Here is a 22,989-nt window from a genome sequence, read left to right on the forward strand (position 1 = left end):
ACGAAGACGCAAAGTGGAATGGCTTTGAACGACTCTGGTGGCAGAAAGACAAGACCACAGGATCTCAGATAAGTTTCACATGTTTATCGTTGGACGTTAAAACTCAAAAACTCTTTCTTCTGATGTTCTCTTTTTTTTCCACTTACGTCATAAAGTGACACACTTCCCTATTTATCTGTACAGAGGGTTAAAGTCGGTTAAAAGTTTGTTGTTGATTTGGTTACACACAAGTCTGAAAAACCTTGTGATGTCGGCTCCAGAAGATCAAGAGGAGACCGTAAACACGAGCTGGATCTATAAAGCCATACAAGTGGCAGCCATATTGGTTGGGCGACATTACTGTATATTTCTTCATGATGTTTGGTTTTGGGTGATTTTACGTTACATTTGCCATGTGGTTCTGTTGAAATTACGCTATGGGTGTACGTCAGAGGTAAACGTGGGAGTATTCCTCTGATATACAGTATAACACTGTATAGCCATATAGTGACGTACGTTGGCCACAATGTTAATAAAAAAACCCGAAAAAAACAACTTACTTTTAAGCGCTGGCCCACTGTATAGGAAAGCGCAAAAACAGTATACTGAGGCATACCACCCTGACGGACACTCTTTTGGCTTCTGTCGGGTGAATGGCAGCCTATAGCTATGTTGGGCATATGTGCCAGGAGCTTTCCTAGCGAATACGCCAAACGTGCCCAAATAATAACCTGATGTGAACAGAGCCCTGCTCACACAGAATTTTTTTGCCGTGGTTTTTGCTGCGGAAACAATTGCCTCCCATTGATTTCAATGGGAGGTGAAGCCGTTTTTTCCGCTTGCGGGCAAAAGAAGCGACATGCTTTATCTTGAGGCGTTTTCTGCTTCGAAAACCCCATTGAAATCAATGGGAGACAGAAAAAAACGCAGCGAATGGCCCCCGGTGGATTTGACAAGTTTTATGGCAAAAACCGCTTGGGGTTTTTTCCTTTGCTTGTTGAAGAGAGAGGTAGAAAAACTATTGGAAAAAAAAACCGCAGCAAAAATTGCGGCAAAAAACACTCAGTGTGAACAGGGCCTAAGGGGAGAATTTTGAGCGTTTCACTTCTGGTTAACCTTTCATGCCGCAAAAGAAAGTTGAGGTGAGCGACTATAAGAAGTCACAGTCTGCTCAGCGGATTTGTTCAGTTTTATTGCTACCCCTACTTTTTGGCACGGATATGGTCACATTGGTGGAAGATTACTGTATACGGAGGTCATCTTTCTATGATATAAATGGGCTCTACGGCATTACATTGGCTGGAAACATCTGGACTACATTGGTGCATCCAAGGACCGCATCTCTATGGCACAAACTGCTTGACATATGCTTTTTGCTGCAATTGTAGGGAATTAAGGAGCATTTACTATTTAAAGCAAGCGTTCTATAAAAAGTTGTGACCTGACACATTATGGGGGCTTTTATTTGGGATCAATAATAACAGGGGGTAGACACACTTATAGGCTATATTAACGTTCTTGTATATACCAAGATCAGCTCTTGTTTTGACTAAATATATAGATGGAACACAGATAGCAAATATGGGTGCGTAAACAATGTCTATAGTTGTGTGTGTTTGCCTACCCCCCACTCCTGGCCCTGGTGCCAATCACTGTGCTGTCATAACAATGGCAGCCACACTCCGCTCTGCGTGCGGCACTCAGTTAACCTGCTTCCCCCCACCGCACTTCTGAGATGCATCCTTGTCATGACAGCGTGTGAGACGGAGGGGACACAGGCACCAAGGGAAGAGAATTGATAGAAGGGATGGGGATAAAAAGAAAGCAGCTTCACAGGGAACACCCACCGAGCTCTGAATTTGCAGCTCCACAAGCCGACATGTCAGACAATGAAGGTCTTAAAAATGAGGGTAGCAATACATAAATCATCTAGAAATCACAGATACCTATTTAAAAATATTTTTTCCCTCTCGTTCATCGGTTGATCATTGCCCTGTTTACACAAAGAAAAACCCCAAGGAAAGATAATCGATACAGATAACTGATAATATCTATTGTACAAAGCCTTGGGGATTGTAGCCATGGATGTAGATAAGTGTACAATGCTCTCCACTATTGGTAGGAGCTGTTCAGACTGAACTCCATTGTGCGTGAATATCACAACCTCAGTAAAGACTGACACTCCCAAGGAATAGGGGGAGGGGGGGGGTGGCAATACTGTACTTATGTGTAATTCAGGGTCTGTGAAAAGCTGGGTAACAAATGCTATGAGAACTGCAATGGCTGAAAAAAGTCTCAACTGGATAGCTTGAAGAATATTTTAAGACTTTACACAAGAACTAGTATTTGCATAAATTATATTATTTTAGAGGGAAAGGTGCTTTAACAGAATGACAAAAAGAGATATTCTGAGTCTCCTCTAAAAAAAAATGTAAATTATTTTTTTCCCTACTTAAAAATCGACTTTCTATCAAACACAATCAGTGTATTGTACCTTAGGTAGCGCAGCGAGACTCTCCTGTTAATGGACTGAGAATTATTCATGAATGTATAATAAGGATTTCTTGGAGAGCGCAAGATGCACAGAGCGGCGAAAAGTGGGAACATCAGGCCACACGAGAAGCAGATGATAGCCTCAAGTGGGCACTTTTTGCTGCTCCAAAGATGAATCCCATGGCCGTACAGGGAGACACATGACATTACAACTATGAACTTCTTGCCCTATTCATCACATTAAAACACTTAACTGTTTATGATCCAAACAAAGAGACAAGAATTATACATCTGTGGGATCATTGATTCTAGAGATGGCATCTTCTATGCAGTTCACAAATAACCGGTAGTACAGACATATCCCATTATTGTAAATTTTCAAGACAATCCAGTTGCAGACATGACCGACTAAACTGAATATATTTACCTCACTAGCAGTGGCTTCCATCATACTGCCCACTATAGACGAAAATATAACTACAAAAAAAACCAGCAACCTATGTACAAGAATATAACTACTATAATACTGCCTCCTATATACAAGAATATAACTACTATAATGCTGCCCCTATATACAAGAATATAACTACTATAATACTGCCCCTATATACAAGAATATAACTACTATAATACTGCCCCTATATACAAAAATATAACTACTATAATACTGCCCCTATATACAAAAATATAACTACTATAATACTGCCCCCTATATACAAGAATATAACTACTATAATATTGCCTCCTATATACAAGAATATAACTACTATAATACTGCACCTATATACAAGAATATAACTACTATAATACTGCCCCCATGTACAAGAATATAACTACTATAATACTGCCCCTATATACAAGAATATAACTACTATAATACTGCCCCCTATATATAAGAATATAACTACTATAATACTGCCCCTATATACAAGAATATAACTACTATAATACTGTCCCCTATATACAAGAATATAACTACTATAATACTGCTCCTATATACAAGAATATAACTACTATAATACTGCTCCTATATACAAGAATATAACTACTATAATACTGCCCACTATATACAAGAATATAACTACTATAATACTGCCCACTATATACAAGAATATAACTACTATAATACTGCTCCTATATACAAGAATATAACTACTATAATACTGCCCACTATATACAAGAATATAACTACTATAATACTGCCCCTATATACAAGAATATAACTACTATAATACTGCCCCCTATATACAAGAATATAACTACTATAATACTGCTCCTATATACAAGAATATAACTACTATAATACTGCCCCCCTATATACAAGAATATAACTACTATAATACCGCCACCTATGTACAATAATATAACTACTATAATACCGCCCCCTACATACAAGAATATAACTACTATAATACTGCCCCCTATATACAAGAATATAACTACTATAATACTGCTCCTATATACAAGAATATAACTACTATAATACTGCTCCTATATACAAGAATATAACTACTATAATACTGCCTCCTATATACAAGAATATAACTACTATAATACTGCCCCCTATATACAAGAATATAACTACTATAATACTGCCCCCTATATACAAGAATATAACTACTATAATACTGCCCCCTATATACAAGAATATAACTACTATAATACTGCCCCTATATACAAGAATATAAATACTATAATACTGCCCCTATATACAAGAATATAACTACTATAATACTGCCTCCTATATACAAGAATATAACTACTATAATACTACTCCCTATATACAAGAATATAACTACTATAATACTGCCCCTATATACAAGAATATAACTACTATAATACTGCCTCCTATATACAAGAATATAACTACTATAATACTGCTCCTATATACAAGAATATAACCACTATAATACTGCCCCTATATACAAGAATATAACTACTATAATACTGCTTCCTATATACAAGAATATAACCACTATAATACTGCCCTCTATATACAGGAATATAACTACTATAATACTGCCCCCTATATACAAGAATATAACTACTATAATACTGCTCCTATATACAAGAATATAACTACTATAATACTTCTCTATATACAAGAATATAACTACTATAATACTGCCCCCTTTATACAAGAATATAACTACTATAATACTTACCCCTATATACAAGAATATAACTACTATAATACTGCCCCCTATATACAAGAATATAACTACTATAATACTGCCCCCTATATACAAGAATATAACTACTATAATACTGCCCCCTATATACAAGAATATAACTACTATAATACTGCCCCCTATATACAAGAATATAACTACTATAATACTGCCCCTATATACAAGAATATAACTACTATAATACTGCCCCTATATACAAGAATATAACTACTATAATACTGCCCCTATATACAAGAATATAACTACTATAATACTGCCCCTATATACAAGAATATAACTACTATAATACTGCTCCTATATACAAGAATATAACTACTATAATACTGCCCCCTATATACAAGAATATAACTACTATAATACTGCTCCCTACATATAAGAATATATCTACTACAATACTGCCCCCTATATACAAGAATATAACTACTATAATACTGCTCCTATATACAAGAATATAACTACTATAATACTGCTCCTATATACAAGAATATAACTACTATAATACTGCTCCTATATACAAGAATATAACTACTATAATACTGCCCCCTATGTACAAGAATATAACTACTATAATACTTCTCCTATATACAAGAATATAACTACTATAATACTGCCTCCAATATACAAGAATATAACTACTATAATACTGCCCCTATATACAAGAATATAACTACTATAATACTGCTCCTATATACAAGAATATAGCTACTATAATACTGCTCCCTATATATAAGAATATATCTACTACAATACTGCCCCCTATATACAAGAATATAACTACTATAATACTGCTCCTATATACAAGAATATAACTACTATAATACTGCCTCCAATATACAAGAATATAACTACTATAATACTGCCCCCTATATACAAGAATATAACTACTATAATACTGCCTCCTATGTACAAGAATATAACTACTATAATACTGCCCCTATATACAAGAATATAACTACTATAATACTGCCCCTATATAGAAGAATATAACTACTATAATACTGCCCCTATATACAAGAATATAACTACTATAATACTGCTCCATATGTACAAGAATATAACTATTATAATACTGCCCCTATATACAAGAATATAACTACTATAATACTGCCCCCTATATACAAGAATATAACTACTATAATACTGCCCCCTATATACAAGAATATAACTACTATAATACTGCCCCCTATGTACAAGAATATAACTACTATAATACTGCCCCCTATATACAAGAATATAACTACTATAATACTGCCCTATATACAAGAATAGAACTACTATAATACTGCTCCTATATACAAGAATATAACTACTATAATACTGCTCCCTATATACAAGAATATAACTACTATAATACTGCTCCCTATATGCAAGAATATAACTACTATAATACTGCCCCCTATATACAAGAATTTAACTACTATAATACTGCCACCTATGTACAAGAATATAACTACTATAATACTGCCCCTATATACAAGAATATAACCACTATAATACTGCCCCCTATATACAAGAATATAGCTACTACAATACTGCTCCCTATATATAAGAATATATCTACTACAATACTGCCCCCTATATACAAGAATATAACTACTATAATACTGCTCCCATATACAAGAATATAACTACTATAATACTGCCTCCAATATACAAGAATATAACTACTATAATACTGACCCCTATATACAAGAATATAACTACTATAATACTGCTCCTATATAGAAGAATATAACTACTATAATACTGCCTCCTATATACAAGAATATAACTACTATAATACTGCTCCTATATAGAAGAATATAACTACTATAATACTGCTCCTATATACAAGAATATAACTACTATAATATTGCCCCTATATACAAGAATATAACTACTATAATACTGCCCCCTATGTACAAGAATATAACTACTATAATACTGCCCCTATGTACAAGAATATAACTACTATAATACTGCCCCTATATACAAGAATATAACTACTATAATACTGCTCCTATGTACAAGAATATGACTACTATAATACTGCCCCTATGTACAAGAATATAACTACTATAATACTGCCCCTATATACAAGAATATAACTACTATAATACTGCTCCCTATATACAAGAATATAACTACTATAATACTGCCCCCTATATACAAGAATATAACTACTATAATACTGCCTCTATATACAAGAATATAACTACTATAATACTGCCCCCTATATACAAGAATATAACTAGTATAATACTGCCCCTATATACAAGAATATAACTACTATAATACTGCCCCCTATATACAAGAATATAACTACTATAATACTGCCTCCTATATACAAGAATATAACTACTATAATACTGCCCCTATATACAAGAATATAACTACTATAATACTGCTCCCTATATACAAGAATATAACTACTATAATACTGCCCCCTATATACAAGAATATAACTACTATAATACTGCCTCTATATACAAGAATATAACTACTATAATACTGCCCCCTATATACAAGAATATAACTAGTATAATACTGCCCCTATATACAAGAATATAACTACTATAATACTGCCCCCTATATACAAGAATATAACTACTATAATACTGCCCCCTATATACAAGAATATAACTAGTATAATACTGCTCCCTATATACAAGAATATAACTACTATAATACTGCTCCTATATACAAGAATATAACTACTATAATACTGCCCCCTATATACAAGAATATAACTACTATAATACTGTCCCCTATATACAAGAATATAACTACTATAATACTGCTCCTATATACAAGAATATAACCACTATAATACTGCCCCTATATACAAGAATATAACCACTATAATACTGCCCCCTATATACAAGAATATAACTACTATAATACTACCCCTATATATAAGAATATAACTACTATAATACTGCCTCCTATATACAAGAATATAACTACTATAATACTGCCCCCTATATACAAGAATATAACTACTATAATACTGCTCCTATATAGAAGAATATAACTACTATAATACTGCCTCCTATATACAAGAATATAACTACTATAATACTGCCTCCTATATACAAGAATATAACTACTATAATACTGCCACTATATACAAGAATATAACTACTATAATACTGCCTTCTATATACAAGAATATAACTACTATAATACTGCTCCTATATACAAGAATATAACTACTATAATACTGCCCCCTATATACAAGAATATAACTACTATAATACTGCCCCTTTACACAAGAATATAACTACTATAATACTGCCCCCTATATACAAGAATATATCTACTATAATACTGCCCCCTATATACAATAATATAACTACTATTATACTGCCCCTATATACAAGAATATAACTACTATAATACTGCCCCCTATATACAAGAATAGAACTACTAAATAATGTCCCATTTCATTTCTATAGAAATAAGAGCTGATCCCGGCAGCAGGACATCCCAAGGGGCAATTGAACTAGAAAACCTCTTTAATGAGTTTTTATGATGTATCCAGAAAACAAAATTGGTTATGCTTATAGATCTGAATTGGTCATAGACTGTAAAGTTCTGCCATAGAAATCCTCCATAATTTGCAGAATTTTACTCTTCATAGCAGAGGTCCCTTGTGTCGAGCTCTCAACAAGTATATTCCATATTTCCCGGTTTGAATGATATCCTGCACCACAAACACTTTGCAACTATTGTTTGACCTTTGTCCACAATGACAGGAAGGAGCTGCTTTAAAATGAGCGATGGACACAAATATTTGGGTTCGCTGAATAAAAAAAATAATATATATTTGTGGAGGACATTTTTGCGGAGACACTTTCCTTATACACGGCGCAGCCAGAATATATGACCTTGTTATGAATACAAATTAATAACATGTAAAGTGCAGGGCGAAAAGTGCGCCGCTGCTTCCTCTGTGTCAGGTTTTAGGTTCTGTAAGACCGAGGGGCTCCGTGAAGGGCAGGATCCTGGCAGATGTATGCGCTGGAGCAGAACAATGCTTCAAAGGAACATACATTCAAGAAAAATATAGAAGTTTATTTTGTAGCACGTTGAAATAATAGCAAGTGTTTTCTCTTCCTGTTTACGGCGCGGCGCTGAATCACGGTCTCACGGTGGTTTGATCAAAGTCTGCTGTTACCCCAGCTGTGCAGATATTTTATTATCATGGGGAGTGCAGACTTCACATATTTATTCTATCTTTTCATGGACGCTGTTCACACTCTGTTTACATATAGAATAAAGAGATTCTCCAGGAATATCAATCGATGGCCTATTTGATGGCTAGGCCATCAGTGTGTGATCGGCGGGGGTCCAACCCCCAGGACCCAACTGATGAGCAGGTCAAAGGTGCTGAATCTTGTCTGGAACAACAATGTAGGGGCAGAAGCACTCCAGCAAGGTCCTATCGTTTTGCTGATGTTGGGGGTCCTGGAGGTAAGAGCGCCCCCTATCACACATTGATGTAATATCCTTAGGATAGGCCATCAATGGATATGCCTGGAAAAGCCCTTTAATCTCCTTACAAAGTTGATTAACTTTGCAATGACATTACTTATCTTGTACGGATCCCGAGTTACAGCCGGTAATATATTCTAGCCCAGAGCTGCATTCACAATTCAGCTAGTTGTTTTTGGAAATAGTCAACAACTTGTCATTAGACAACCTAAGAACAGCTCCCACAATGCAGAGGGACAGTTAGTTTTTCCTATATCAGACTATTGTACAGTGTCTGTTGTAAGGACTGCATGGAATATAAATCCCCAGAGCAAGATCTGTGCAGACACTGAACAAGCAGGGAATGCTGGGATATTTCAGCTGAAAACTTCAGAATGTTACTGTTATGTCCCTTTGGACTGCAGGCGGATACATTACTTCTATATGAGGGGCGCATTAGGGAAGCGTGAAGTAGGTAAATGTTATTACATGGTTGGCATTGTTATGAAGGCACTGTGGCTGTTACAGGCACTTCTAGCCAATAGAACAGACTTTCGGGATTCTGAATTACTTTTAGTATACACATGCTAGGTATTCAGTCCCTGAAATTCTTTATCAAGATTAAAAGGTTTGACCAGGATTAGAACAACATGGCCGCTTTCAAGAAACAGCACCACACTTGTTCAATGGGTTGTGTCTGGTACTGCAGGTCAGCTCTATTCAAGTGCATGGGACCGAGCGCAAGGTCTGCAAAGTCTACAGATCTATGCACTCTCCTAGATCTGCAGAATGGAGAAGTTAATAATGACAACATTATGTATCACCAATTCCAGACAACGAAGTCTGGGTCAAACTTGTTTACATCGTCTGGCATAAAAAAAAAAGTCTTTTTTATTTATTTATATATATATATTTTGAATAATAGAATTGTTGAGTAGAGTTTACACAGTCATTGTCCAGATGACTGTCTAAAAGACTCATGACACAGACAACTGGCTGAGGAACGATCACCATCTCCACCGTGACTGTGTGTAATATACCAAGGTCTATGAGCTCCCAATTAAAGGGACAGTAAACCTAGAAATAAATGTTAAAAATAAACAGAAGATAAACTTGTCCCAGTGTTCCTGTAGAAATCTTGCAGAGAACACAGGGGTTTGATCTCTTCCATTTTGAGCTAGAAGAGATGAGGGTGGGGCTTAACAAGGGAGGGCGGGACTTCTTGTTCCTGGTCTCCACTAGCAGACAGAGGGCTTTTGCTGCAGCCAGTTGTCTTACAGTCAGACACAGGATTGTGAGGAGGAGGGGGAAATGACTGAACTCCTGTGACACGTATAGATCAATTCATTATATATTTCTCAGTTTTAATTGCAATATGAGACGAAACAGGATAGACACATTAGGAGCAAACCATTGTTTACTCTCGGAAAATGCTTTAGAAATACTCATTACAGTGGTCCCGAAAACCGATATACGGGCTGCTTTATGCAGGGTCCTCAGATTAGAGAGCAGCTTATTTATGCCGCCCTTGGGCCTGCGTAGTCACCAGCAAATTTCTTTCCAGGAATGAATACAAAAATACTGCCTCAGTAGGCTTAAAATAAAATCTAAATAAAAAAAATGTTTTGGTCCCCAGACACAGGGACTATTAACCAAACCTTCAGTACAAGCATACATCAGCCCGAATCTCCGCTTCCTGGATTCTTACAAGTGTGATTTGAGGGGGATGAGAGCTTATTCCCAGTTAAACCTGAGAACATATTCACACGGCATATTTTTAGGCGTATTTTTCAAGAATAATCTGAGGAGTTTTTCGACGACTGCAAACAGCTTCCCATTGATTATTTTTTATGCTGCTGAATTAAAAACGGCCTTGTAAAAAAGTGCTTCGTAACATTTTGAAGCGTTTTATAAGCCGATTTCCCCCCATTTCCCATTGACACTTCATAAAACGCTTCGTAAATATGGCTCAAAATATGCTTCGAAAACTTTTGCAAAAATAAAAAAAACACTTTGAAAATCAGCTTAAAAAATGCCTGGATTCACACTCTGTATTCTCTTGAAATCAACCTCGTATATTTTTAGCCTGAACATATGCCGTGTGAACATGGACTTACTGTGAATTGCAAACTCTAGTTTTACCTGCCAATTCTTGATATTCACAGGGGTTTTCTTAGTAATAAAATTGCAATGTGCTGGATGACCACTGCATTTTGCATAGCCTAATGTATTCTTCCGTTGCCACTGAAACCCCTCTAGGCTGCTTCCTGTAGATGATGTTAGGTTATTGTCACAATCATCTCTGTCCCTCTCTGCAGTGGGCTGAAGTTCGTATACTGCCTGTGACATGCATGCTGCTGCACACGGCGCGGTACAGCCTCTCCTGTGCCTTAGACCTGCATCTGTGGCTATCCAGCATCACACTAATTTGAAATGATCTATATATCTCTAGCTTCTGATATATGTGATCTGACCACACTTTACTATGTAATCTTTGGGCACGGTATCATGGTACCTGTAGTTACCACTGCCATTTGTACAATCAAGATGGCGGACAGAGGCTCGATTATTCTTTTCTAAAAAGCAAATTAAAGGTCACTTGGGGGAAAATAGAAGAACACGGTTATAATGTGGGTGAGGTTAGGGTGTGTTGGGAAAGATTTCATATATTGGATGTAGTTTATTTTTACTGTTATAGGATTTGGCTGTACATTGACGAGCAATGGAGGCCGCCATTTTTTAAGGTTCATACATTTATGTAACAGCTAGTGACATCACCAACTCCCGATGAGTTAACAGGATGAATTATTGCAACACAAAATTGCTAAAATTATAAGGGGCCGCCATCTTGTCATGTAAAAAGCACCTGTAATAAAGACTTGTTTGTCTCAGAATTACAATATGAGAAGGTTGAGTTGTGCGTGCTCTGGAATTCAATCCTTACCCTTAAATCAATGACTCTATTGTCCAGCCGAGTATCCTGGTTTACAGTAGCTCTTCCTTCCTAAAGCAGGAAAAAAAGAAAAACACAACGAAAACACTCACAAAACATCAAGCAAAGTAACATAATACAGTAAAGGGATTTCGAGTCAATATTCCCAGTGACTGCTCGCACTATCCTGCTGGGTAATTCACAATACAAGACCAGGGGGAAAGGTTTAGCGTTTAAAGCGTCGCCGGAGCGTAAAAAGTTCAAAAAGCAAAACTTGCGATACAGCGAATGTAAAATAAATACATAAAAGTCTAAAATCTGCTCTTCGCACTAGTGTATCCTGGAGCGCTCCGCAACCCGTGCCTTTCTTAAACTACAACTCACATCACTTGTCAGCGCACGATGGGAGTTGTACTTTCACAACATCTGGAGTCCCATCAGGTTGAAGACTAGATAAGTTACAATCACATTATAAGGCCCTGTTCACACTGAGATTTAAGGCAGAAAAAAGATCTGCCTCAGAAATTCCTTCAGGAATTTTAAGGGCGATTTTAAACTGCCTGCACTTATTTTTTCGCGTTTTTCGCCCGCGGCCATTTAAGCTAATGAAAGGACAGCGGGTAAAAAATATTTCTGCCTCCCATTGATTCAATTAGAGGTCAGAGGCGGAAACAGGACATGCCGCTTTTTTTTACCGAGAGAGGCCAAAAGTCGCCTGGGTAAGAGAAAACGCCTCTGCCTCCCATTGAAATAAATAGGAGCAAATTTCTGCCGTTTTTTGGCGCCGATTCCAACGCGGTTTCCGTGTCAAAATCAGCACCAAAAACTCAGGTAAGCTTTGTAGGCCAGCATAAATTTACTGACATAACTGAAGGTAATATATAAGGGCACTGCTTAAAGAGCAATTTCCTAATATACAGATTTTTTTTAAATCGCAATTTAGCCAAACTGCAGTGCTTCTGGGAAATTTCAAATTCCCTGCGTATTTTTCTGAATATTTTTAACGAGACATGAAAAGATGGAAAGCAGGGAGTCCACAGGGAACTTTACATTTTACACAGGGAAGTCTATCTAAAAAAACCAGTCTGGCAGTTCAATGCAATCTATAGTTCCCTGTTATCAGCCATGTCAGGCTATGGAGAGTTTGACTACACTGCTCTTCAATGGGACGGCTGACAGGACGTGCACTATAATATCAGCTTCCCGTCTTATTACGCTGAAGTTTTATGAGCTGCCTCTTTAACAGACACCATTGCATTCTGTATCTTCTGTTACCTAATCACACAGCAAATCCTGTAATAATCGCGATTATTAAAAATTTATGGTTAAAAATAGAGCCGGATCAATTACTCGTGAAAGTCATTGAGGAGCCAAACCCTGCGATGTCAGAGATCTGTTTACACAGGAGCTTCTCACGTACAGAGAGGAAAAAACTAATGTTCAAGTCAATGTAAACAGGAGACGCACAGACTATAGAGCTCCGCCGACTATAGAGCTCTGCCGCACAGTGACTTCCGTTCATCACTGATGACGTAGACACAATGCACAAGGGCTCCGTCCCCAGGGGCCGACTCCCGATAAGTAACATTGCTCTCACAATCTCCTCTGCTCTCAGGTTATAGAAGCAATTTAAGAAAAAAAAATAAAATTCTTTCTGGGAACTGCGGTGATAAAACAGCAATTAAACCCATATTTATCTCTTAAACCCCCTGCCGCGGGTCCCGTCGTCCCGGTTACGTGCCGTACTGCAATGTGATTGGCTGCAGCAATGCCGTACCTCTGCAGCCAATCACTTTTTGCAGCTGTGAAATCAGTATGTATGACATGTGACCACTACGACCAGTGATTTGGTATTTATTCACCGAAGCAGCACCAGAATTAATTTTTTTTACCCTGAAAACCCAAAATGGGGCAATTAATTTTCAATATAACTGGGTATATATTTTTTGCAATTACATTTTTTTTCCAGGATCCTACAATGATGGCCTATGCTTAAAGATAGGTCTTAAAATGTATGATCAGTGGAAATCCTTCCCCTGGGGGCCCCGCTTAGCAGCCGACTGCAGGGGCCGTGGCGCTCACTTGACTTCCCAGTTTCACCGATACAGCAATAGGCGTCCATACCGCCGTGTCTGCTCCTGCAGCTCAGCCCCGTTGACTTGGATGGGTTGAGCTGGTACAACACAACATTGCACGTACATGGACGTCGCTGTATCAGGTACTACTGTGAATAGTGCTGCAGCCCCTGCATTCAACTGATGCTTTAGGGTCCTCAGAGTGGGACCCCCACCGATCACACATTGATGGCCTATCCGAAATGAATGTAAGATCCTGGAATATCTCTTTAAAAGGGGCTGTTAATAAAAAAAAAAAAAAAAAGGATGTCCACGGCCCACAATAATAATATACTTTTGAACATACCTACTATAGGGACTCACACCTATACCTGCGCTGCCACTCTTTGGCCCCCAGTTCTTTATTTAAATCAGCGTGTGATATGTGTATTTTCTACTGACAACACAATCACAGAGGACTGGGTGGAGACGTGAAGCGTGGCGGTGCAAGAACGGGCCGGAATCAGTCTGGTAAATATATTCAAAAGTTTATTATTTTGCATTTAGGGCCATAGAAAGCTTCTTTTTCGCAAGCGGGAATCTTCTATTTAAAAACATTGTTCCCATAAACGAATGATCTGAATTATAAATAGAATTTAATAACTTTTCCGAATTCCGTTTCCCCAACAAGAAGTTTCTCCCATGAAGCCCTTTCTGCATTCGGCAGCCCGGAAGCGGGGTGATAATATAGGGTTTTACATGTTGATTGTGAATGGTCTCCTGCACAGCGGTAAGTACACGGACAGACCGTCACTTAGCACCATGCATGGTGTTTGCAGGGTTCCTCACCTCTTCCCCTTCGCCTTCAGGCCGCATTGCATCTTCCAGCTGCAGTGGCAGACGGGGCTCCGCTGCGCTGATCACGTAGATCTGAAAGTCAGGACAGAAATAACTTGAGCAGAAAAAGAGACACCTGGTCACCACAATACACCGTCTGAAATTGTGAGCACAACAACTATGACCTGCATGAGGAAGCGTGGTGGGAAACATGTTCTGTAGGTAACTGGGGAGATGATCAGATGTTGGACAGATCTGTCATAGTCAAAAATGCTCCACTTGGAAGGAGGAGTCATCTGAAAGTAGTCACTCCTCTCGTCCAATTAAAAATCAATGTATCAAAATGTTAAAGACACGTAACCGAATGCCCATAAGAGGATAAATCATAAACCAGTATTGATAATAGAAAAATTTCTAACAGATACACTTTAACCCTTTGGCGACGTGTAACGTAACTGAACGTCACAGCCGCCAAGGAGTAGTATGGAGCAGAAACACGGGCTTAATGGGGTTTTCCACCTTCTGACAACTGATGACCTATCCACCAGATAGGTCATCAGTACATGATCTGTGGGGGTCCAACATCCAGACCCCGCACAGGGCAGCTGCCTCTGTGCACCGGATGTACAAGCCGGAAGCAGTTGGCTCCGGCGACAGAATAGCGGCCGAGCTGCAGTGCTGTATTCTAGTGAATAGGAGCGGACCTGCAGTTCTGCAGCACGGCCACTATGCTGTGTATGGCGCAAACTGCTTCCGGGCTCCGTATATAGCATTATGTGCCATAACATACGGTGCCCGCAGGCCACCGGAGCGGCTTAACGGTGCAGGGTCTGGGTGTCGGATCCGCACCGATGATATTCTGATGACATATTCGGTAGATAAGTCATCAGTTGTCAGAACGTGGAAAACCCCTTTAATAACAGCCAAAAGTATCCCAGTGTATGGTCCCGGCCATTAAACGATTCGTTCGAAATAAATGTTAAATTGAAAAAAAAAATTCTATACAAAAAAAAAAAAATCTAAATATAATAAAAGTTCTAAAAAATGTTTTTCCCATTATTTCCTTAATGTAAAAAAATCCCTGAACATAATTGGTATTGCTGCGTCTGTAAATGTCTGGACTATTCGAATATTTTTATTTTTTTTTAAACCGCACTGTGATTAGTGTTTTTTTGGTCACCTTAGCGCGCCCAAAAAATAAATAAGTCATGTGTTCCCCAAAACGGTATTACTAAAAACTACAGTTCCCCAAGCAAAAACGACCCATTTTACAATCGACGGAAAAGTATTATCGCATGGTGAACGCTTTAAAACGTAAACCCCCCAAAAAATGTAGGAAATGCTGTTTTTTGTCCCATTCCACCCCGCAAAGAATTTGTTTTCAGTTTCCCAGTACATTAAATATTGCCATTAATAAATCCAATCAGTCAGGCAGAAAAAAGGCCATTTCCAAAAAAAAAAAAAAAAAGTAATAGCTTTTGGAATGTGGGAAGCTAAAAACGGAAAAATGGCCGTAGCGCCAAAGGAATAAATAGTGCTCATCGTTTAGATTTTAATTAATTTGTGTTTTTCGATTCCTCTATTTATTTCAAGATCTCTGTTTGCTCTGAGTGGAAACCTGTGTGTTAACATCCAGAGGCTGAAAATCTATACAGACCTAATACTTCCAGCAGTAGTTTGATGTATTGTATCCAGCCTAGACAATCCTTTGTGAGCTAGTCTGTCTGGCTGCCAGACTGATGCATTTAACCTGCACTGATACATTGTAGCAAACCCTCAGAATGGGAGAGAGATTTGTTGTGATGATGTTTGGCTGACGGAGATCGCCTAGACTCCAAAACGTGTAACTCTGTACGGACTTTCAGAAAACCAGTAAGTATATTAGCAAGTTGCTATCCGAGCAAAATTCATTGCCCGACTTCTAAGGGCCCGTTCACACGAACGTGAATGACGTCCGTGCGCTGCGTATGGAAATCACGCGCAGCACACGGACCTATTGATATCAATGGGGCCGTTCACACATGCGTGAGTGTTCACGCAGCGAGAGTTCGCTGCGTGAAACTGACTGCATGTCCTATATTGGTGCGTTTTCACGCACCTTTGCGCCCATTGGAGTCAATGGGTGCGTGAAAACCACGCACCGCGCACGGATCCGTGTGCAGTGTGTGATTTGTGCACCAGTGCGCGAATAACACATGACTCGCAAAGCACGCGGATGCATAACGCAACCCACCTGGACCGGATTCACGTGCGGTAATCTGATACGCTCGTGTGAATGTAGCCTATGGGGTCCAGTTGCTATGGATGAGATGAAGCCGTGTCTGACTGGTGTCTTACCTTCTCAATGTGAAGCTCAACATCCTGCTGAGTGCAGCTCTCGATTTTCTGGTCCACCTTGCGCACGACTCCTTCCACATCTACGATGCTTTCCTTGGTGATACTAAAGCAGAAAAAGGCGGACAAAGCAAAAAATTAAAAGTTTAACCAATGGGAGGTTGTGAAACAATTCCCATACATCAGATGTTAGACCTTGAATATTGACCATGGCAGTAAACTATGCTCCGCACACTCGCAGCCATATTACAGATAGCTGGCCATCTTCTAAATGATTGCAGATCATTGGTTCACGTGTTTTCCGCCTTTATCACCAAAACGTCATCATATGGGATAACCTGATCTAGAAGTTACTCTGTTTATCAGTAAACAACTATGTGGTGAAAGAACCTGTTTGACAAAACATTCAATATCCTAAGTTCTTGTGTTAGGCCATGTTCACACAGGGCAGATACGCTGCATAAAAGTACACAGTGTATCCATCCTGGAACCCACAGGAATTGTAGTGCAGTTTTTTAGGCAGAATCTCCGCTGCGGAGGACAGTGGCTGGGAAAAAAAAAAAAAAAAGTTTAGACTTACCCCGGTCTCCGTTGACATAGCGGCGATTTCTTCTGATCTTGTCCTGGCCTGCTTCTTGGGATGACGCTACAGTCCATGTGACCGCTGCAGCCTGTGATTGGCTGCAGCAGTTACATAGGACGAAACGTCATCCCAGGAGGCCGGGTCTTCACGGAAAACAGAAGAAATTGTCGCTACGACAATGCCTGGGCTGTAAGTATGAACGTTTTTATTCATTTTACACACAAAAAATGTTTTTTATTCTGAGTTGTAATTTTTGCTGCAGAATAGCAGCTTTTCCGCCGCAAAAATCTCAACATCTGCTTTTTCTTGCGGGTTTTACCATGGAATTCAATGGGGAAAATCCGCAACAGAAAAGCAGCGATTCCGAAGTATAAATTGACATGCTGCAGATTAAAAAAAACGCGCCGAAAGTCGATTTGGGAATGTTTTTTTCGGCAGATTTTACACACAGATTGGGGTCAGATTTGTTCAAATCTCATCCACTCTGCTGCTGCTGTATTATGCTGCAGATATTCTGCAATGAAATCCGAAGCATTTCCGCTACACGGGAACATACCCTTAATGTATTCGCGCCTATAGAATGGATGATGATAACAAGTGACGGCCGGCCGTGAGGCTTATGTGAGACTGTGCTGACTTGAGATAGTCCTGCAGCCCACTGTGCGAGCCCCACCAATAGACGAAGCCTAACCCTGGCCATACACGCTGCAATATGGGGGGGGGGTTATGAAGCTGGACATGCATGATTGCCAGGCCGGCTCCAACAAAGAAAGGGGTTGTAGTGTTGACACAACCCCTTAAAGAGACGTCACAGATGAATAAAATCTTGAGTATAAATAATAGATACAAGTATTAAAAAATAAAAATAAAAATTTTTTACATTATTTCTTACACTTTTTTTTTCTTTTAACTATTTAAATTTGTTAATTTGCGATGATCTGAAGAGAATTGCCATTACGAAGAATAGCTGGGTTTATTTTGCTGCAATGACGACAAACCGACGTTGATTATCCATAGCGCGTAAACTATGTAGCAATAGAGCGACTGATGCAACATTGTGGTCGGCTCTGAACACATACGTTACATGCAGATAATCAGAAAAACAATAGTAACTGCTTATCACCCGGAATAATCTTTATTTACGGACTGCTATGCGGCCGCACGAAAGTCCAGTCTACCTATTAATAGCATCTGCTCTGGCGTAGGTTGCGGGTCTGAAATTGGGGTGGTCTGCATCAAAGCTGCATATAAAAGGTCAGTCTAAACAAATCCAGGAAAGATGGCACCAAAATAGCTTTATTAGCCAGAGCAAACAAACAAACAAACAAACGAACGAGATACTAATCTAATCGGAGACGAGAGGTCACATCCTGGATCCGCCATTGCTGCCCCTTTAATTGCAGACAACAGAGACCGAGTTACGAGGCAGAAAGTAAAAGTTTGACTAATGGTATAATGACGGATGATATCTGCTTAAATGCTTAAGTTACTTTTACACCGGCAGATTTTCGCCCACTAAACGAGCGTCCGACCCAATCGGCGCAATGATCGAAATGTATGCGGAGTAACGATTGTTAATACGATCGTTGATCCCCATACATTTTGCGCCTTGTCGGCAACACATCTGCTTAAACGAGAAGATATGCTGCCGGCAAGCGACCCTTTTTTGGGCGCATTATGTTGAGAACACACGGAGCGCCAGCCGCAGCCACGCCAGTATGAGGTGGCAAATAACTGCACGTTTCCGCCGTTAATCTTGCAGCCATTCGCCACCGCATTGCGACGTGGTTTTGAAGAGTGCGGCAGGCGCTCCATGTGTTCTCACAGACATAAGACCCGATCAGCCGATGGATGAGTGTTTACTTGTTTGTCGGCTGATTGCTGCCTTGTTTGCACAGGGCAATAATCGGGAATGAGCGTTCGTGCAAGCGCGCGCTTGCCAACTCATTGGCCTTTGTAAAAGGGCCTTTAATAGCGAAATGAATATAAACCCGTCCAGTACTGATGACTGCCGATTATTACACAAGGTCTCAATTATCATGATGGTCAAGAAAAACACAAAAAAAAAACAAAAAAAAAAAACAAATGTCCTTGTTGGCTAAAACAACCAATCACAGCGCAGCTTTCATTTTTCTAGAGCAGTTTAAGAAATGAAAGCTGAGCTCGGATTGGTTACTTTGGGCAACACGGTCAGGTTATTTTGTTAGACAGCAGGTAAGTGCATCAGTAAAACCCAGATGCCGAACAGCGGCACCCGTCACCCATAGGTCAATGGCATCCGTTTAATAGATGCGTCATAAAGAGTTATTGAAAAGCTTGTGACATATACGTTTTAGGCTTCATGCACACGACCGTAAAAACACCCGTTAGTGCGGGTCGTAATTACGACCCGCAGGAACGGGCCCATAGACTTCTGTTAGCCACGGGTACCTTCCCGTTTTCTCACGGGAAGGTGCCCGTGCCGTTAAAAAAATAGAACATGTTCTATTTTTTTATTTTACGGGCCGTGCTGCTATACTTTATAATGGGAGCACGGCTCGCAAAAGCGGCTGGCTGCCCGTGGCCGGCCGTGCTCGTAATTACGAGTCGTAATTACGAGCACGGTCGTGTGCATGAGCCCTAACTGATGCCGTACAGTCATACGTCACCCATAAGTTCCCATATAAAAAAAATAAATAACGTTTTGTTGTTTTTTCTGGACTCCGCGGGATGAAATAGCGCAGTCTATTACGCTATTCCATACCTTCTATTTACGGTATTCTGACATATACCAGCCAGACAAGAAGCTAAAAGTGCCGCTCTTTTGGCCTCGCTCTGCCAATGGAGCCCTATGGGCACGTGAAGCGTGTATGTCGGGAGGTTTCTCGAGGTACATGCTAAAACATAACCAAAAAGCGTAATGTGAACAGGGGCTAAATCTCTGCCCAATATACCAAACAAGCCAGCTATCTCAGAATACACATGGCAATTTCTGTCTCACCGTAGGACAACATGGTCCCTAAAGGAGTCCCTGCAGCAAGGCATCAAGCACATCAATTATATGAAGTATTTTGAGCTCGGTGGTCCTTTAATAAGACAATGTGAATGAGGCCATACTACCCCAATAAAAGCCCCAATTTGCATATTAATAATTTGCAAAACCCCGGCCTGGTGCCTGCAGAGACACCGCCGTTATTCGTGCATTAAGCGGAAAACGGCCTCGTTATTGCAGGAAATTAACACAGCCACAAAAAAACTCATCAGCTAATTGGTATGACTGAATATACAGCACTATGCGCTGATCAAAGCGGCCTCAGTAATTTGCCGTGCTGTCCCTAACATAAAGGAGTCATTCTGAAATACAGCTGAGAGCGGCGGTACCTGGGGGGGCTCACATAAAGGTAGCCCACTCTGCGGATTAGCCTGCAGTAATGATAGGAGGACGTCAGTCTTCCAGTAAATGGAGGGATGAATGCTTGTCCGCTGGGTGTTCCTGCATCTCCCCCAGGAGGGGGAGAGGGGTCAGACCCTTCGCTTTCACTGGCCCCTTTGTCATGTACAGTGTCAGGAGCATCATTAGTCAGGGAATTAATGACTGCCTTGAAGATGGTGACAATATACATGACAAATCTGTCTTACTGGTGTCTTCATCAGGCTCTTGTTTGGCTTCTTTTTACAGATGTTTAGGGGGGAAAGAATAGGGGGCGATGTAAGGAGGATGATCATTGTCCACTTTTCAGCGGACTCGAAGGTCCGAGCTATACAATAATTTTAAAGTCATGCCGACGAGCGTCATCCAAAGTTGAACGGTCAAATCCATAGAAATACATGGAATAGCCCCCCAGTGATCGCCCCCCAGTGATCGCAACCACAACACTTGTCACACGAAAGGTTCAGTCAATGGATACAGGAAAACGTTTTCCGATTTGCATCATGTGGTTAGGGGTCTCTACGGCTAAAATAGTCATTTAACACCGGACTTAAGGTCCTCTTACACCAGCCAATTTTGGCCGATGCAGCGAGCGCCGATCAACGAGACACCCCGCGCTGATCTGCGCTCGTTTGCTCCTGTCATACGGAGCTATATATGGGGACGAGCGCTTGTTACTCCAATCGCTCCTTCCTATACATTTCTATCATGTCGGCAGTGCTTCTCCCGGTTTACACATGTTCTGGCGACATCGATAATATTTAACTTTTTTTAAACGATACGACCAGCAGATGAAAGAGCGTTTGCTCGTTCATCTGCTGATCGCTGCGCTGTTTACACAGGACAATGTTCGGCAACGAGCGTTACATGAGCGATCGTTTGCACGATAATTGGCCCGTGTAAAAGGGCCTTTAGGTCAGGAGAGGAACGTCTGTTGATCATGGATAATCAATATCTTGCATCAGCCTTTATTCAGCCGACAATACTCAAGAATATATCAGACCAAAGGAAGGGTCCGCTGATAATAAGCTTATCACCCAGTGTCCCACTGCTAGAACCCTCAGCAATCAGTTTTATCATGTGGGGGAACCTAATAGCTTGTGTTCTAATTGTATTTTTTTTTTTTGCAGGGCCTCCACATGGGGCCCATTTAAATCAATGGGCTGTACAAGTAATACACAGACATGCTGGGTCCTCCAGCGAGACACTGTTTGTAGCTGCTTGGTTTTGTAAACCGCGGGCCTCAGAAATGACCATTAGTTTAAATATTTTCTTTAAAGACACATGACTGCAATTGCCCCCATTTAGCTCCCCCACCCACCAACTGAAACAATTATATGGGATATGGGGCAGCTTCCCTCACTTCAGTCATCCCCTAGTGCCAGTCAGCAGTACAGAGAAGATCAAGTGGCATACCCCAAAGTAGACAGTCATGGATCTGATGACCCAACCCTTCTTGGGGCTGCTGACTGCATATAGACTATCTGGCCAAAAGTATGTGTACACCTGACCATCATACCTATGTGAGCTTGTTGTCCATCCATTTCAAAACTACGGGTGTTAATATGAAAATTGGGGCACTTTTTGCATCTTTAAAATCTCTGGCTCTCCTGGGAAGGCTTTCTACAAGAATTTGGAGGGTGTCTCTGGGAATTTGTGCACATTCAGCCAAAAGAGCATTTGTGTGGTCAGACACTGGTGTTGGAGGAGAAGTAATATAA

General features: G+C 39.8%; 1 protein-coding gene across 1 annotated transcript in view; it reads right to left on the minus strand.

The window, feature by feature from the left end:
- The window catches only part of DARS1 (aspartyl-tRNA synthetase 1), an 80,679-nt gene that overhangs the window by 14,244 nt on the left and 43,446 nt on the right, over window positions 1-22,989 (minus strand). Inside the window, exons 7-9 of the mRNA XM_075829231.1 lie at window positions 17,280-17,382; window positions 14,955-15,035; window positions 12,064-12,123 (exon numbers count right to left, since the gene is read on the minus strand). Of these exons, the coding sequence (XP_075685346.1) occupies window positions 12,064-12,123; window positions 14,955-15,035; window positions 17,280-17,382 (244 nt within the window). The remainder of the gene's footprint in view (window positions 1-12,063; window positions 12,124-14,954; window positions 15,036-17,279; window positions 17,383-22,989) is intronic.

The sequence above is a fragment of the Rhinoderma darwinii genome, chromosome 6 (genome assembly GCF_050947455.1).
Source record: "Rhinoderma darwinii isolate aRhiDar2 chromosome 6, aRhiDar2.hap1, whole genome shotgun sequence".
NCBI classification, from domain to species: domain Eukaryota; kingdom Metazoa; phylum Chordata; class Amphibia; order Anura; family Rhinodermatidae; genus Rhinoderma; species Rhinoderma darwinii.